General features: G+C 43.0%; 2 protein-coding genes and 1 long non-coding RNA gene across 5 annotated transcripts; 2 read left to right on the top strand and 1 right to left on the bottom strand.

Annotated features, from left to right (window-relative positions):
• The first annotated feature begins 575 nt into the window (after positions 1-575).
• TCEANC (transcription elongation factor A N-terminal and central domain containing) lies at positions 576-4,203 on the top strand. Its single transcript, XM_079972972.1, has 2 exons — positions 576-723; positions 2,802-4,203. The coding sequence occupies exon 2, from the start codon at positions 2,810-2,812 to the stop codon at positions 3,863-3,865; it is 1,056 nt and encodes a 351-aa protein (XP_079829098.1). The 5' UTR covers positions 576-723; positions 2,802-2,809; the 3' UTR covers positions 3,866-4,203.
• On the bottom strand, positions 2,863-8,158 carry LOC307214348. Of its 2 annotated transcripts, XR_013837956.1 has the most exons (4): positions 7,855-8,105; positions 7,126-7,271; positions 3,090-3,230; positions 2,863-2,998 (listed from the first exon to the last, which is right to left on the bottom strand). It is a non-coding gene; the product is annotated as an uncharacterized lncRNA (long non-coding RNA). The 2 variants fall into 2 exon arrangements; XR_013837955.1 differs by lacking the exon at positions 7,126-7,271 and having other exon boundaries at positions 7,855-8,158.
• Positions 8,159-8,280: 122 nt separating this feature from the next.
• Positions 8,281-16,911, top strand: RAB9A (RAB9A, member RAS oncogene family). Of its 2 annotated transcripts, none has more exons than XM_079973104.1 (3): positions 8,281-8,392; positions 13,329-13,370; positions 16,003-16,911. In XM_079973104.1, exon 3 carries the CDS (start codon positions 16,040-16,042, stop codon positions 16,643-16,645), a length of 606 nt encoding a protein of 201 aa, XP_079829230.1. In that variant the 5' UTR covers positions 8,281-8,392; positions 13,329-13,370; positions 16,003-16,039; the 3' UTR covers positions 16,646-16,911. The 2 variants fall into 2 exon arrangements, with proteins under 2 accessions (XP_079829230.1, XP_079829231.1); XM_079973105.1 differs by having other exon boundaries at positions 8,292-8,396.
• Positions 16,912-17,394: the final 483 nt, after the last annotated feature.

Below are 17,394 nucleotides of genomic sequence, written 5' to 3'. Positions count from 1 at the left end.
TTTTACATAAGCCCTTCTGGCTTGCACTCTTTCTAAACACCTGAGGAATGAAATTATCACCCCTCTTTTATTGTCCATTCCTGGTCGCCCAGCCACTGCCATAGAGTCCTTTCTCTTGGCAGATCAAGATGACAGCAAAGGTTGCAAGGTTTTTAGCTGGGGCAATCAGAATAAGATCCACTATTTGACTACTGATTCAAAACCCTAACATGCATTTTATATAATTGACTTTTTATTTCTGTTCTTTGTATATCGTGTTATTGTTTTATTGCTATGGCCGATGGCTGACGCAAATAAAGATTAATTCATCCATCCATCCATCCATTACATAAGCCTCTTTGCGGTGGAGAGGAGAAGTACGGTCTGAGTCTGTATTTCTATCGTTAAGAGCAGCAAAAAAGCCTCCTTAATTGTGCTGTGCTTTTCGTGTTTCGACGTGTTGTGAAGTAACGTGTTGTGGCTTGCACGAGAATTGGTGGCGGGGCAGACTGAGCTGTCACAACCCTCAGTAGCTGGGCAAAGAGAGAGGGCGCCTGCGCGCCAATAAGAGTCCCTGTGCGCTTCGACCGCCTCACAACGGCGACCCGCGAAGTTCCAAGCGCGCCTCCTCGGCTGCCGAGGCTCCAGAGCCAAGAGCGGGAGCGCGCGCGCGCGCGCACGCACCGTGCGTCCTTCCTCCAGAGGGGCGGGGCCGGGGAAGGCGGAGGAAGCTGCTCGGGCCAGGTAAGCGGAAAGCGCGCGCGCTGCTACGTGCGCTGCTGCGGGTGGGAGGTTTGCAACGCCTGTGTGTTTTGGGGTCTCCCTGTCCCCGCCCCCCCATCCCTCCTCCCTGGTGGAAGCTGCTCCGGCCCTTTGTGGATGCCACCTCGGAGGAATGTGGCCCGCCGAACAGAGGAAGCTGCCTTATGCCGGGTCTGAGCATAGGCCCATGTAATTTTGTGTTGTCCGCACGGTTTGCAAGCAGCTGTCCAGGGTTTGGGTCTCTCTCCCAGGTTTGTGCTGAGGAGTGAGCCTGGGAATGGATCGTCTGCGTTCAGACGTCAGGGCTGTCACCTATTTTTGTTTTGTTTTCCCTGGCAGGCTAAAGTGGGCTTGCCAAGTTGTTGTTTGAGAGGCAGAACTTCCAATATCCCCCCCCCCCGCCGGTCCGAGCATGGAGATGCAATGGTTAAAATGACCAGAAGAAACAGAAATCAGGAAGACCAAAATGTTAATAAAGGAATTGGGAATATATATAACTTTTCTTAAAGACCACTGTAAACAGTTAAAATCGTTTGTAATATTGGAATATCACTTGTAGTTTAATGGTGATTTTTGGATACAATGGAGAGATAAAAGATTTGGATTATTATAAAAGATGCAGGAGGAAATGGTTAACAATAGGACTCACAAAGGGGAGGAGGAAAGTAAAATGGATCTTGGAATCGTTTTTATGTTGTATGTTGAATATGTGACTGTAAAATTTTAATCTGAAAAAACAAATAAATACGTTTAAAGAACTTCTAATATTTTTTCCCTGAGCATAGAGATACAGTGAGGGTGGAAGTTGCCACTGGTTGGCATTTGCCAACTAGTTTTCAGATGTTTGAAAGCTTACCCATAGAAGTGGGAAACTTTCTTTTCTTTTCTTTTCTTTTCTTTTCTTTTCTTTTCTTTTCCTTTCCTTTCCTTTCCTTTCCTTTCCTTTCCTTTCCTTTTCTTTTCTTTTCTTTTCCAGCTTGAAGTTTTAAGTCTGTGTGGAAGTCACACTGACACTGAAGAAGCCTTTCCCCCTGTGGGTGTATGTGAATGAAAGAGTGAGTTATGGATGCTAATAAATTGTGGCGGAAGGTACTATGCACATTCTTAAGGGCCCTCTCTGCTTCACATTACGCAAGCAGAGTATTGGCAGCAGGCTCTGCAGCTCTGCTTTTGCTTACACACACCCAGTCTGTTCCCTCCATTTGACACTGCGAGCCTTGCTTTCTGTACAAGGAGCAAATGAAGAACTGCAATCTTTGAAGAGGTTCTAAATGTGACACGACTCAAGAATCACTATGTCTAATAGTATTGAGGGACAAATGGTTTTCCTTTCAAGGATTGCCAGTTTTTTATTATGTTGGCAAATGGCTTTACGGTCATTCAGTTTCTTACATGGGTGGAGTTAAGAATTTTGCAAACAGCATCTTGTAAAGTCTACCTGATAAAATGTAGGAGCCCTGGGATTCCATGTTTGTATAACTAGGATTCAGCACAGCCTTGAATCATCATTTGCTGGGTTTTTGTTGCCAAGCCCACTGTTTTTCTTCTTCCTATTAGCTGAGCAGCTCCCATGAGATGCATTTTGCATTTGGTTGTGTCTACCAAGCATAGCAGTCTCTACTATTGCCTTATGAAAGCTGAAATACCTATCACAGTACTCTGCTTAAAAGATATCACAGGGCGCAATTATTAACACTTCAATTACATAATGTGCAGATGTTCTATGTTTACTTAAATGTAAGCCCCAGTGAGCTCAGTAAGTGAATTCCCTAGTAAGTATGACTAAGATTACAAGCCCTTTTTATTTTATGTAGTTAAAAGGTTTGCACTCTGCATTTTTGCCCTTAAAGAGCCCCAGTGTGTTAATCACTATTGAAGGTGCAAACATTGCAATGACATTCATATCTAGTGCTCTATGAAACATTTTATAGAATAGGTTTTGAGAAAGACCCTGTGTCATCTAAGAAATTATCTGAATCGGAGCTCTTCTGTTATACTTCTGCCCTTAATACAATTCTATAGTGGCTGTAGAAAAGATGAATCTGCTTCTTTCATTACAGGATCTGAAATGTCTTACAAAAAGGTTCTCATGACTAGAGCTGATTGTATAGAAAACCTGCTCTCTGAAAAAAAATATGAAGATATTGGAAGTCATCTTGTGTATCTTGAAACTGTTGATATGACTGTAGACTGTCTCCAGGAAACGGATATTGCCAAAGCTGTGTTCAGAATCCTCAAGAACTGTCCCTCTGTGGTACTGAAAAATAAGGCAAAGCATTTACTATCAAAGTGGAAAACACTTTATAAGCATTATTACAATCAATGCATACAAATTAAGCCAGTATTACCTGATAATGCAAAAGAAGATTCTGATCCCCTTAATGTAGTCCTGGCAGATGCAAACACTTCTGGAAAACTGAATCAGCATGAGATATTAGGCCCTGCCAGTTCCAAGAGTTGCCTGCTATCAGAAAACCACCCACAAGATACTGGAAGTAATGTGCAAAAAGACAACGCAATTCAGCCTGCACTTCAAGAGCACGTGAGTTCTGTTAGTGAAACAAGCCCATTTCAGGTTCATACTACAGCTATGAGATGCAAATGTATACAGCTTCTTTATGAAGCTTTGATTGACTCAACAAGTAATGCAAGTGAAAAGCACCACAAGATTGCTGAAGAAGTTGAACAACATATCTTTGTACTTCATGCTAAAAATGACAGAAAATACAAAAACTGCATCCGAAGCAAAGTTTCTAACTTGAAGAATCCAAAAAATGCTCACTTAAAACATAACTTGCTTCTAGGGACTTTGAATCCTAAGACATTTGCTGAGATGTCCACAATGGAAATGGCACATGATGAACTAAAGAAGCTCAGAGCTTCGTATACAGAATCATCTGTTCTGGAGCATCAGCTCCCCCAAAGCATCAGTGGGACACATACAGACAAAATAAAATGTAGACGCTGTGAAAAATTTGATTGCACTGTTACTGCAATTGCCAGGGGAGCTCTTTTCCTTCCTGGTTGGGTACGAAATGCAAATCCAGATGAACAAATGATGACTTATGTAATTTGTAATGAATGTGGAGAGCAGTGGTACCACAGCAGATGGATTTGTTTGTGATTATGCATCCTTTAATCCCTACGTCTTCAGAGGAGATAAGTATTAAATATGAAATTACCAAAGTACAGCTATCTGAATAAGGAATATTTAAAGTGCTGTAATGTTTGGTAATGCAATAAAAAGTGGATGAGCGTTATGAAGCAAAATGGTTATAAAGCTATTTGAGAGATAAAATTTTAAGTTGCTTTAAACTATTTTTAATAGTTTTAATATTAATGTTGTGTTTTAATTGTTGTAAAAAGTAAATTGTTGTAACCTGCCCTGGAACCTTAGGGTGAAGGGCAGGTAAATAAATTGTAATATTAAATATTATTAATAAATCAGAATATGACTCAGTACTCCCCACTTCTTAATTAAGACTGATGTCACTATAATCATTTTCAAGCATATATTTGTTAAAACTTTTATCAAGACTGATTTTTAAAATCTAGCAAATCTGTACTCATTTTATGTAATACTGGACCAAAATACAGAAAGGAGTTTTATGAACTTTAGAAACACTAATTGAAATCCTAACCCCGTAGCTCAAAGACGCAAAATAGAATAAGAAGCATTTGGGAGCAGGGATGGCGTCCTTGCAATGTGGCAAGACAAGGATCCTGTATTTTGCCGAAGTGGTGTGGTTGCCTTGACAATGGAGATATAACTTCCCCTTCATATCAGTTCAAACTGAGGACAAAGGAGCGGCTTTGTCATGTCACCAGAGTTTTAAAGTTATGTTGTGCTTTCATGTTCATTACAGGATTGGTTGGGATCGCAGTAAAGAAGGAAGCCTTTAAAATGGTATGGAAAGATCAAAAGTGTAAGGGAAAAGCAAAAGGAGCCCTGAAACTTCTGAGTGTGGAAATTCAGCACAGCACTTATTTTACATACTTCCAAGCTCTTATCTTGAGCATTTGTACTTTCGTGACGGATCTGATAGTTTAGAGATTTTGCTGGTATATCAACTATACCACTGTCCTTCAGTTTTCCTACTAGAACTGGCGGAAGTTTTGAGTACGGTGTTGGAAACTGCCAAAATTATTGTTATGGAGGATCTCGACATTCTCATTGAGGCTGTCTTAGGACTTACTTCATGACCACTGTGACAATCATGGGTGTATTTTAGCCTGTTATACACACTCAGTAGGGTGTACTTTGGAGTTCATGTTTTTCAACTGATCAAGTTTTTTGTAATTTGGAGATTGAAGGGGGTTACTTTGAACCTATTGCCAAGGTCAGATCACTTCCTTGTGGGGCTTAGACAGGCCAACAAACCAGAATAAGACACCATGATTTTAAGAGGTTAGCATGGTTGGTGCCATGATTCAGCATGATGACTCAATTTCATAGCTACAGCTCTTGCTCCACATTCATAGTTGGCTGCACCATTAGACGGGAGTGAATTTATTAAAAAAGGTAAGGGACCCCTAACAGTTAAGTCCAGTCACAGGCCAAAGGAGCTGGTGTTTGTCCGCAGTTTTTCCGAGTCATGTGGCCAGCATGACTAAGCCACTTCTGGCGAAACCAGAGCAGTGCATGGAAACGCCGTTTACCTTCCTGCCAGAGCAGTACCTATTTATCTACTTGCACTTTTTGGCGTGCTTTCGAACTGCTAGGTTGGCAGGAGCTGGGACCAAGCAACGGGAGCTCACCCCGTCGTGGGGATTCGAACCACCGACCTTCTGATCGGTAAGCCCAAGAGGCCCAGTGGTTTAGACCACAGCGCCACCTGCATCCCTTAAACAGAGTGCTTATAATGAAAAGTGGAAGGAGACAGTGTTAAGCTATAAGCTTTCTTGCGGGAACAGCGCAGTGGATTTGGGGCACTGGAAGTGGTGTGTTTGCAAGGGCTGGGGAGGAGGGCATCAAATGGTCTTGCACAGGGCAGCATATTACCAATGGCCACCACTGCCTAGACATTTTAGCCCCTGAGGTGAACCCACAAAATGCTGTGTCCCTCTTCCCATCAGGGAAGAAGGGGTGAGTGAAGATCTACAACAGGCCTTTGACTAATTAAACAATCAATGGCCTTTTAAACAATGCGTGGGTTTTAATGTCTTTGTTTTTTACTGTGTTATGCATTTTTGTGTTTTGGTATTGTAAGCTGCCCCGAGATCCTTAGATGAAGGGCGATAGAGAAATCCAATAAATAATAAACAGGAACAAGGGGGAAATGAAGAGCTATATTGGAATATGCTGCCCCTATAGATCCTGCCATCTCACCTTGCCACATGGGCTGGCTCTGCATTCCTGTTATATAATAAGCAACAGAAGAGATGCTTTGTGTTTTAACCAATGATGTGTCTAAATGTTTTTTCTTTGCCACGGTTGCTCTTACCATCTGAACCATGCACCCGAGAAGCAAATGCTTTAATCCTGAACTATTGTTTTTCACATCTTCTAACATTATTCCAGTGCTTAATCTTAGCAAAATAAATATGCACTGCTTAATATTCTCTAGCATGCTATGTCATGGAGCATAAGTGAATGTCCCAAATGTCTAACAAATGATGCTGCAAAGGGCATCTTATGTTCTTCAGAAAAAGGAACTGAGTGTCCTGTCCCTGATTCTTCTTCACAGCTCACGCTCGTGCTGACTGGCATTCAACCTTCCGATGAATTGTAATTACATGAAACAGCTGAATTACAATTCATCAAGAGGTTCAGTGCTGTGACTTGTGGACTGAATAAAGACGTTAGATTATCACAGTGCATATGTTAATTTGTGTTCTAGTGCCAAGACATCTGTGTTAACAGTAACCTTTTTGTGTGAATGGCCAGTGTTAGAATCATAGAGTTGGAAAGGACCTTGCAGGCTGTCTAGTCCAGGGGTTGGCAAAGTTTTTGTGTCTTGGGCCGGTTCATGGTCCCGCAGACGCAGCAGTGGGGTGTGTGCATGCATGCACACGCAAATGCTATTTCCGGCGGAGAGGCGTGCACAGCTTCCCATTAGCTGCAGGAGCTCCGGTTTAGTGCGGCGCACAGGAGCCGACCTAGCAGGTGGCAGGGGTCCCCGAGCGGGTAGTGGGGGCCCATGGGCCAGTTAAACGATCCCATGGGCCGCTTGTGGCCCATGGGCCTTAGGTTGCTGACCCCTGGTCTAGTCCAATCCCCTGCAATGCAGGAATCTTGACTAAAGAAGCCATGGCCATTCAACCTCTGCTTAAAACCTGACCTGATGTTAGTCACATAATTCTCACCATATGTACTTTTCTGCATTTCATTTTCCTCTGACTTGACTGCTTACAATCCCTGTTCCTTCCTTTCTCTGTGTATACCTGCAACACAGGATGACACTTTATATATTTGATGAAGTCGTCTGTAGTCCATGAAAGCTTCTGCTATAATAAATCGTAGTCTCCACGGTGCCACAAAACCCTTTCAGCCATCTAGACATCATTATCACTATTTTGCAGATATGAACCTGAAATCGAAAGTGTGTTTTTACTTACTACTGCATATAAATGGTCATTAGCCTCTTGTAGTCATTATTTGAGGAAAGAAAATGTTAAGTCCACGTGAGTTCATTTAGGCTGCATCCCATTCCCAATTAATGTTTAAATTCAGTTGCGCTAACTAGAATTAATTTACTTGAACTCAGTTGATGGGAACCCAATTGGACAATATAACTAGGTAAACAAAGGCTTTCATCGTCAATTCGTGGACATCCTTCCAAGGCTCTGAATGTAAATGTTTGTGAAGGGCAAATATTTGTTGAATATTTGAAAACAGACTTGAGGAACCCCAGGATTGCTTAATATTGTAAATAGATTATTCAGGTACTGTAAACAGGTAATTGGCAACAGGTTGTTGTTGCTTTTTTAAAAAAAAAAATCCCCCAAAAGCAAAATCTGGAGAAAATAGGGAGAAAATAGAGACAGGCATTTTGATACCAACTATGCCAAGTGAATGCCAAATGGAAAAAAAATATATTGCATGAGGAAACACCAATCTCACAATAAACACTCATCTGCAAGCAGCCAGAAAGGGGGAAAGTTGAGAGCAACCTTTGGGGAAAAACTTTGAATGAGTGATCTGATGGGAGATGAACCAGGTAAGACCGCAGTTGTTGACATCTAAACCAAAAGGAAGTCAACAGTGCCAACAACTGCATAACACTGAAGGTGGATGAGGACAGACAGAGGAGAGGCCTTTTTTCAGCCTCGCAGCTTATGGAAAAAGGGGCAGCCCATTTCAGGCGCCACAGACAATACTACGTACAAATATGTGGCTGCTGCTAAGTGGCGTTTCCCGTGAAATGGTGACTCTACCCTGGGGTGGGGCGTGAGAAGCTGGGGGGAGGCCCCTCTCTCCCTAGCAACAGCCCCTCCCTAGCAACAGCCAGCCCGCCCGCTCCGGACGGAGTTGCGGCTGCCCTTCCCCTGGCGTCACGTGAACGCCAGGCCCCGCCCCCGTGGCGCAGCCTCCGCCATGTTGTTTTTTTCTCCTCCGAAGCGGCCCCTCCCCCACCACCCCTGGCACCTTTGCGAACGGCGGCTGCGGGTGACTCGGAGAGCCTCGTCCTCGCCCCTCGCCGCCTTCGTGGTAGGTAGGTGGGCGCGAGCGAGCTCCGGGCCCCTTTCCTCGGGGCGGCGGGCGGAAAGGAGGAGGAGGAGGAGAAGGAGGAAGGCGGTCTCCGTTGGCTTTCTGGGGGACACGGGGGGCTTTACGGGACCGGGCAAGCTGGGCTAGCAGCCGGTTCGTGCCTTGCTTGCTGGGGAGGGATGCTGTAGGGCTGCCCTGGTTCTGCTTCTTGGCTTTTGGGTGGCTGGGGTCTCCCCTTGTCGCAAAAAAGGGAGCCAGCGACTCCCCCCTCCCCCCAAAAAAGAGTGGTTGTTTTGCAGCGTAAGTAAGCCGAGTTTAAATCGCTTCCTCAGGCTACCCAGCCGTGCAATGGGTATATATATGTTTCATTGATTTTAAGCCCGTGGTAGGACTGCGGTACTAGAGAGGGGGGCGTTGTTTTTTTGTGGGGTGGTGTCAGGGTCCACACCTTTCGCCATGGGCTCGTTTCCTGCGCAGTGACGAGAGAGGCTTTTCCCTATAGAGGTGCTTCGTGAAACTTACTCGGAGGAGGAGGGGGAGGGCTTGGGGTCTCAGGCGGCTGATGCTGCCTGCCTGACTTGCAAAAGGTGGCGTGATTAAAGGTCCCGTGATGGAGAGGCAGGCGGCGGCGGTTCGCTTGAGAAATAGCTGCTCTTCTATACTTATCGGCTGGCACATGACCAGTTTCTCCCTAGGGCAGTTTCTCAGAACTGATTAAAGTCACTGGACTGCTCAAAGGACAGCTCCGCTTCTTATGTATGTCCCCTTTGTCTGCCTTCATTTTTCTGGCCATTTCATGTGGAAAATCCCCGTACCTTCCCATTTGAGGCTGATGTATGATACCATTTACTTGGCTGCTCTTCTGGTTTTTGGGGAACAAACTCTTCCTACCTGTGCATGAAAACAAAAAGCTTTTGCTTTATGCTTATCCAGTGCCAATTGAGATGAAGTTCTGGGTCTATCTAGCTGTGTGGCAAATAACTGCTGCGGGTTGGTTTAAAACTGTTAAAAATTTTTTGGTTGTTTCTGTCATATGGAAGAACAGGAAAATGTAGGATGTTTGTCCTTAGCAAGGATAAGAGTTTCGAAACATTTTTTTCCAGAACATTGCGTAAAAGTAATTCTTGCTTGTGTTGGAAAGCCACTTGAATGAAGGTGCAACTTTGTGGTATGTAAAGGACTACCCTGAGTGCTGCTTAACTTCAAAATTCTTAAAGACACAATGGTCTGACTTAAGTTTCTCTAGCCCTGTTTTCTGAGCCTGTAACTGAACAGCTCTGGTTTCCTTGTGTCAGATTCATAGTTGTCCTAGGGTGAAGAAGCTTTGTAGATAAACTACATTATGCCAAAACTTCCAGTGAAGGATATTCTACTGTTTTCCTAGGCCGCCTAGTACATTACCTCACTTACCTACAGTTTAAAAGTACTTCCTTATACTTAAGCTAACCTTGCCTGTCTGCAACTTAAATCTAAAATTGGAGGGAAAATATTTTATGTCAGCTTCTAAAAAAATCTCTGAAAAGATCAAGCTGCGGGGGTGGGGGAAGATCCCACTTTTAAATTGCACAAATCACTAATGCAGGGGGGAGGTGGGGTGTCAGGAGTCCGACAAACCTATTGCTAAAGTTGTGTCATACAACCAGGAGTAGGGAAATTGCAGGTGCTTGTTTTCTTGAACACATGACACTTAGTTCCTGCTGCTTAAAGAATATTTATGTGTGTCTGCAGTATTCATTTGTGGATAGAATTAGTAGGTATTTGTTTAGTACATTTTTATCCTACCTTCATTTCATCATGGAACTTATGGTGTCATACCATGGAGTATCTAGGCACTGACCAGACCCAGACCTGCCTCGTTTCAGCAGGGTTGCCATATCATCTTTTCCCGCTGTACATATTTTTAAATTGTATCTTACATATTTAGAAATTGCCTTACAACCAGAAGCTATTGAAGTGGTGTACAATAAGATAAAGTGAGTTAAAATACAAGAGAGAGACTCCAAAAAGGCTAAACCTAATTCTACAATTGTAAAATTAATATTCCATTAAATGGCTGAGTCATCTGTGGGAAAACTTAAACTAAAATATCTTCAGTCCCCCCCCCCCCTAAATATCAAGATGTTAGGCCACTTTCAAATTTCAGCTGGTTACTGATTCCACTGGGCTGGAGCTGCAACACCACAGTGTGAGCAGCTCTGTGCCAGCCACTGTAATTTCACCAATATTTTTATTGGAAGCTCTGACTCGTGTAATTCAGTCATGAGGAGGGAAAAGGAATCTAATAGTAGGCTCAAAAGCTATTATAGATAAAATAGATTTGAAAAAAATGCTTAAGCCTTTGGGGAAGCTTTGAGGAACAGGTTCTGATGTGTAAAGGGCTGCATCAGGTTTTGCTTAATTTCACCAGAAGGACAAAAACCTTCTGGTTTTAGATTTTTATGGTTCTATTTTCCAAGTCAGTGATTAAATAGCTTTAAATTCCTGTAATGTGTGCCATTTGCTCTCCACGTCTAGTGTGTGTTTATAGTAGTGTGTGTTTATAGCTGGCCATGGAGTTTGTGATATTGTACAGCTAGTATATTGGGCCTTAACTTTCTAGTCCCTCTAACTAGTGCTTCTTGAATACACAGCTGTTCAGTTTTTAAGTTCCTCTGGAATAGCTTGATCCAGACAAGAGGGGGATGGTGATGGTGAATGGGGCCTTGTGATCTGATGAGGTAAAGTTACATGCTGCTGATAGGATTTTCTTATCTATGAGAGACCAGGCTTGCACCATGGGAGTCTGTAAATCCAGCTTTCTTCTTGAAGCATGACTGGACGGTTTCAATTAGTGCTATCAGATTTGCCTATCAAGAAAAACACATAAGCTATAATCCTGCACATGTATGACTTAAATTCCTCTTTAACTTCAGTGGGAACTTAGAAACGCAACAGATATCGCTGTTTTAAATATTCCTATACACTCATGCGTGTTTCTAGCTTTATTTGGTATTAAATCAGACATTCATAAATAATTGGACCAAACCCCCAGATCTCACTTTAAAAAGAGTCCAGCACACCTGATAGCTGGTATTCTGAATTTCAAAGTAATCCTAACCCCTAGCTTTCAGTAGTCAAACATACTTGTTTACATACTTTACAGAACATCTGAAGTACTTTGACTGCCTTTAAAGTAAATCTCATTTAACAAATAATTTGGTGCTACAGAATATATTGTTATAAGCCGAAATTACAAAGCACCCTTGAAGTGATTTGTAAGTAGTTAATTTTTATTTTTTTTACCTGGGGAAAAATAATATAGTGGGTTAAATTCCCCCAACACTGAATTACCTTTCACACCCCTGCAAAGTGCCTTTCTACTACTTCTTCATCTGGTTACTTGAACAAAGTTTGATAAGAGAAGCAATAAGGCTATAGACCTGAAACATAAACAGTCATACAGCCTAATCCTGTCAATGATTACTCAAGAAGTACTACAATTTTAATTAAACTGAGGCTGCAGTGCTGTGATTTGGTACAGCTTTCTTTTGGGTAGACATGTATAGATTTGTGTTTTTATTTCCAGGTATATAATCACTTACATTAAAAAGGCATAAGAACTAGACTATAAAGAATAAAATGCTTGGAATAACATGAAAACCATTAGTTTCTTCAGAAAGGTAGAGTGCAATATTAAAAAAAATTCTACCCTTAAAGGTAAAAACAGCAGGGTGGTTTACAAAACATTAAATGGCTAAATATATATGAAATGCAGGTAGTTCAAATTATGGCATTAAAGTAACATTACAAATCAAAATACGATATGATCTGGACTTTGGAGGGGACAGTCTAATATATGTAAATCTGTTGATGCTTATGCTAAAATTCACATATTTGCAGTGTGGCATGTGCTTTAAGTGAAATTGTAGAGCAGGAGTGGGGCTCCAATAGTCTTCCAGTTGTATCAGTCCCCAAAACCATGGTCAGTGGTAGCAATGATGGGATCTGTAGTTGAGCAACTTCTGGAGGGCTAAAGTTTCCCCACCTGTTGTAGAGACTTGCTCGAACCTTTTTGGTTTATACTAAGAAGACACTGCTTCAGTTTGTGATTCTGTCCTGTATGTCCAGTCTTTTTCATATCTGCCTTGCCCAGCACAAGAGCTCAGTATCCGTGACTGGACTCCCAAAGCTGTTCAGTTTTGCCTGTGTAGTTGGCATTACTTATATTGCCAAAGTCAATTCTTAAAATAATGCGCCGACATTAATTTTTTTTATAGAAAATGCACCTTTACCTCTTTCTGTTCTGTTCTGCTCTGCTTCCCTCAAACCTCAACTTACTAGCATACAGTGAAAGCATACCTTGGTTTTCTGCTTCCTCTTTTCCATCTAGTTATTCTAAAAGCAGCACGTGAACGTTTCACTTCCTCAAAAAGGGGGGGGGGTTAAGATTACCATGATTACACAATAACTTATTATTTGCCAAGTAATCTTAAGGGGGGTATATTCTGTGACCGAGCTACTGCCACTTCCTAAGCCCTGCTGGCTTGCTCTGGCCAGGGGGTTTGGGAGTTTGGCTTTTCTTGTTCTTTTCTAATTTTGACTTTTTAAAAAAAGTTTTCCTCCTAAAAACACAAATGGAAGGGGATATATAGGGCATGTTGATGGAATGAAGGCTTTTTGGATCCCTGCAGATCCAGGGGCTTTTATGATCTGCCCACTTTCAAGCTTTTACACCTCCAATGTTATACCTGTACCTGCTGAGCTTTCTGTGGGTGTACTAGGTAATCCTCCTGAGATGTAAGTGTTTTCCTGTCTGCAGGCCTCTCCACTGGTAAGAGTGGCACACTACATTTAAAGGCACCTTTGCTGGTGTACGGCCTTAGTAGTTGTTGGGGTTTTTTAAAGTGCATGGCATTACTGTGTCTAAAAGTGAATACAATGTGTCTTTCTTTTACAGGTGTTGGATTACAATGACTGAACAGTAAGGGTAGCTTATTTGGTAAGTGTTTCATATGCTTGTAATATTAGATGTCTTTGGCATTTCTAAAATTTCAAGTAGAGGAAAGATCGAGGGGAGGAGGGTGTACCAGGAAATATGGCAGAGGTGGTTGCTTTGCAGAATACTGGTAAATCCCAGAAATTTCCCTTTAGACAGATGTTAGGAACTGTTCATATTACCACTGTTTTCTGAGATGCTTCATGAGGATGAGGTCAGTTTAAAAGCAGGATGGAGTTAGTTTAACAGTGGTCGTGGTAGTTGTACGATCTCTGGGTGGATGGAGAAGAGAGCAAGCCTGATCTTATACTGGCAGCCTGGCTGTTAGCATGCAGTCAGTTTGTACAGCATGATAATTTCTCATTCACAGAATGATTTTAGGTATAATTAAAATCAATCTACTCCTGCCAACCTATCAATTCCAATCTGTTACCTCCGAGGATGTGGACAGGCTGCTTGGACGAGTGAAACCAACCACCTGTCTCCTTGATCCTTGCCCATCCTGGCTTATAAAAGCTAGCCGGGAAGGACTGGGCGATGGGCTTCGTGGGGTGGTGAATGCTTCCCTCCGTGAGGGAGCCTTCCCAGACCTGCTGAAAGAGGCGGTTATCAAACCACTTCTTAAAAAGCCATCTTTAGATGCGGCCACGATGGCCAACTATCGCCCAGTCTCAAATCTTCCATTCTTGGGCAAGGTGATTGAGCGAGTGGTTGCTGAACAACTCCAGGCACGCCTGGAAGAAGCGGACCATTTGGATCCCTTCCAGTCGGGATTCAGGCCTCATCATGGGACTGAAACTGCCTTGGTCGCACTGGTTGATGATCTCCGGCGGGCTAGGGACAAAGGTGAGAGCTGTTTCCTAGTTCTGCTGGATCTCTCAGCGGCGTTTGATACCATCGACCATAACATCCTTCTGGACCGTCTTGAGGGGCTGGGAGCTGGGGGCACTGTCATACAGTGGTTCCGCTCCTTCCTCCTGGGCCGTGTTCAGAAAGTGGTGGGGGGGGATGAGTGTTCAGACCCCTGGGCTCTCACTTGTGGGGTGCCTCAGGGTTCTGTCCTCTCCCCCATGCTTTTCAACATCTACATGCAGCCGCTGGGAGAGATCATCAGGGGGTTTGGGCTGGGTGTTCATCAGTATGCGGATGATACCCAGCTCTACCTCTCTTTCAAATCAGAACCAGTGAAGGCGGTGACGGTCCTGTGTGAGTGTCTGGAGGCGGTTGGAGGATGGATGGCGGCTAACAGATTGAGATTGAATCCTGACAAGACAGAAGTACTGTTTCTGGGGGACCGGAGGCGGGCAGGTGTGGAGGATTCCCTGGTCCTGAATGTGGTAACTGTGCCCCTGAAGGACCAGGTGCGCAGCCTGGGAGTCATTTTGGACTCACAGCTGTCCATGGAGGCACAGGTTAAATCCGTGTCCAGGGCAGCTGTGTACCAGCTCCATCTGGTACACAGGCTGAGACCCTATCTGCCTGTGGACTGCCTCGCCAGAGTGGTGCATGCTCTGGTTATCTCCCGCTTGGACTACTGCAATGCACTCTACGTGGGGCTACCTTTGAAGGTGACCCGGAAACTACAACTAATCCAGAACGCAGCAGCCAGACTGGTGACAGGGAGCGGCCGCCGAGACCATATAACGCCGGTCTTGAAAGACCTACATTGGCTCCCAGTACGTTTCCGAGCACAATTCAAAGTGTTGGTGTTGACCTTTAAAGCCCTAAACGGCCTCGGTCCAGTATACCTGAAGGAGCGTCTCCACCCCCATCATTCTGCCCGGACACTGAGGTCCAGCACCGAGGGCCTTCTGGCGGTTCCCTCACTGCGAGAAGCCAAGTTACAGGGAACCAGGCAGAGGGCCTTCTCGGTAGTGGCGCCCTCCCTGTGGAATGCCCTCCCACCAGATGTCAAAGAGAACAACAACTACCAGACTTTTAGAAGACATCTGAAGGCAGCCCTGTTTAGGGATGCTTTTAATGTTTGATGTATCATAGTATTTTAATATTCTTTTGGAAGCCGCCCAGAGTGGCTGGGGAGGCCCAGCCAGATGGGCAGGGTATAAATAATAAATTATTATTATTATTATTATTATCTAGCAGTTTGAAAGCACGTCAAAGTGCAAGTAGATAAATAGGTACCGCTCCGGCGGGAAGGTAAACGGCGTTTCCGTGTGCTGCTCTGGTTTGCCAGAAGCAGCCGAGTCATGCTGGCCACATGACCCGGAAGCTGTACGCCTGCTCCCTCGGCCAATAAAGCGAGATGAGCGCCACAACCCCAGAATCAGCCACAACTGGACCTAATGGTCAGGGGTCCCTTTACCTTTACCATTTGTGACTAAACTTTAGAAAGCAACTAAAGTGCCCTTGATTTAATCGCTACCATTTACAGCAGGCCTTTAGCATATAGTAGAATAGCTTTATCTGTCTATGTTGTTGCTTACAGTTATATTGCATTTTAATCTATCTGTTATTTTTGAACTGATTTTAATGGATGAATTTATGAATATTGCTAGCCTCGCCTCTTTTGTGAGGAAGGGCCAGTTATAAGAAATAAGTAAATCCCATATCATATAGATATTTGTGTAACAAGTTGGAATTTCTTTGTACGAACTAGATCTGTTCTATTTTGCAGAACTGGATATAAGAAAGTATCTGTTCTTGAAGCAACAATGTCAGCAAAATCAACGCTCCTTAAAGTAATCCTTCTTGGTGATGGAGGAGTGGGCAAGAGTTCGATTATGAACAGATATGTCACTAACAAGTTTGACACAGAGCTGTTCCACACAATAGGTGTCGAGTTTTTAAATAAAGACCTGGAAGTGGATGGACACTTTGTCACAATGCAGATATGGGACACGGCTGGTCAAGAACGTTTTAGGAGCTTGCGGACTCCTTTCTATAGAGGTTCTGACTGCTGCCTTCTCACTTTCAGCGTAGATGACTCTCAGAGCTTCCAGAATCTGGGCAATTGGAAGAAAGAATTCATTTACTATGCAGATGTCAAAGAGCCTGAAACGTTTCCTTTTGTGATACTGGGAAACAAAGTTGATATTAGCGAGAGGCAAGTGTCTACAGAAGAAGTCCAGAACTGGTGCAGGAACAACGGCAACCATCCTTACTTTGAAACCAGTGCAAAAGATGCCATTAATGTTGCTGCAGCCTTTGAGGAAGCTGTTCGAAGAGTTCTTGCCACTGATGATAGGTCAGATCACTTGATTCAAACTGATACAGTAAACCTTCACCGGAAGCCCAAGCCTAGCTCATCATGCTGTTGACTATTTTGTTTTATTTTCCAGCCATATATAGTTCTAACTTAACTTGAAGTAATAATAGATCAAATATGATTCAGTGGGTGCCACTCTAATATATTAAAACTGTAACATTCTACTGCTTTATGTGTCGGCAGAGGAAAGCTTCTTTTCAATAAGTAGCCTGTTACTATGTTAGTGGAGTCTGACATCTGGGAAGGTACCAGCTGAAGAGTTGATTTAATTTAAATGTGTCATTTGAAAATTAATAAATTATATACTAAAACTTGAAAGTTCTAGAAGCACTACTTGGGAGGACTTGTTCTGAAATTCAGATGCAGAATAGATTTTTTTATATGTACATATATATTTTTATGAGATCACCAGCCCATGTTTTGCTTCACTAAAACCCTTTTTTCATAAAGCAGTAATGGTAGTTGATAGGGTCTTGTTCTAGTTCTCATCTTTAAAGTGATTTTTCTTTAAAAAAAAAAATCAAAGCTAATATAAGTATTTTAAGGGCTTTTGCTATTTGCCTAGTGTCACTGAATTGCCTGTAGATTTTATGTTAGGAAATAAACCTGCATACATGGAGCCTGCCTGGTTGTGTCTTCCTGCCCCTTTCATCTGTAATTGACTTCTATAAGGTTGGAGAACATATCAAGAGTTTTCAAAAGAAGGGGCTTAATGTAGCTCCTCATTGATACTAAAATTTCCCTTTGGCATGGTTTTAATCTTAATTTTGTATTGTCAATCTTAAATAGTTGTTTATTCTG

The sequence above is a fragment of the Podarcis cretensis genome (genome assembly GCF_951804945.1).
Source record: "Podarcis cretensis genome assembly, chromosome: 4".
Classification (NCBI taxonomy): Eukaryota; Metazoa; Chordata; class Lepidosauria; order Squamata; family Lacertidae; genus Podarcis; species Podarcis cretensis.
This window is presented reverse-complemented; position numbering and strand designations above follow the sequence as displayed.

Bases quoted from the DNA above. Each gene is read 5' to 3' on its own strand.
- TCEANC (XM_079972972.1), top strand. From the start codon at position 2,810: ATGTCTTACAAAAAGGTTCTCATGACTAGAGCTGATTGTATAGAAAAC.
- RAB9A (XM_079973104.1), top strand. From the start codon at position 16,040: ATGTCAGCAAAATCAACGCTCCTTAAAGTAATCCTTCTTGGTGATGGA.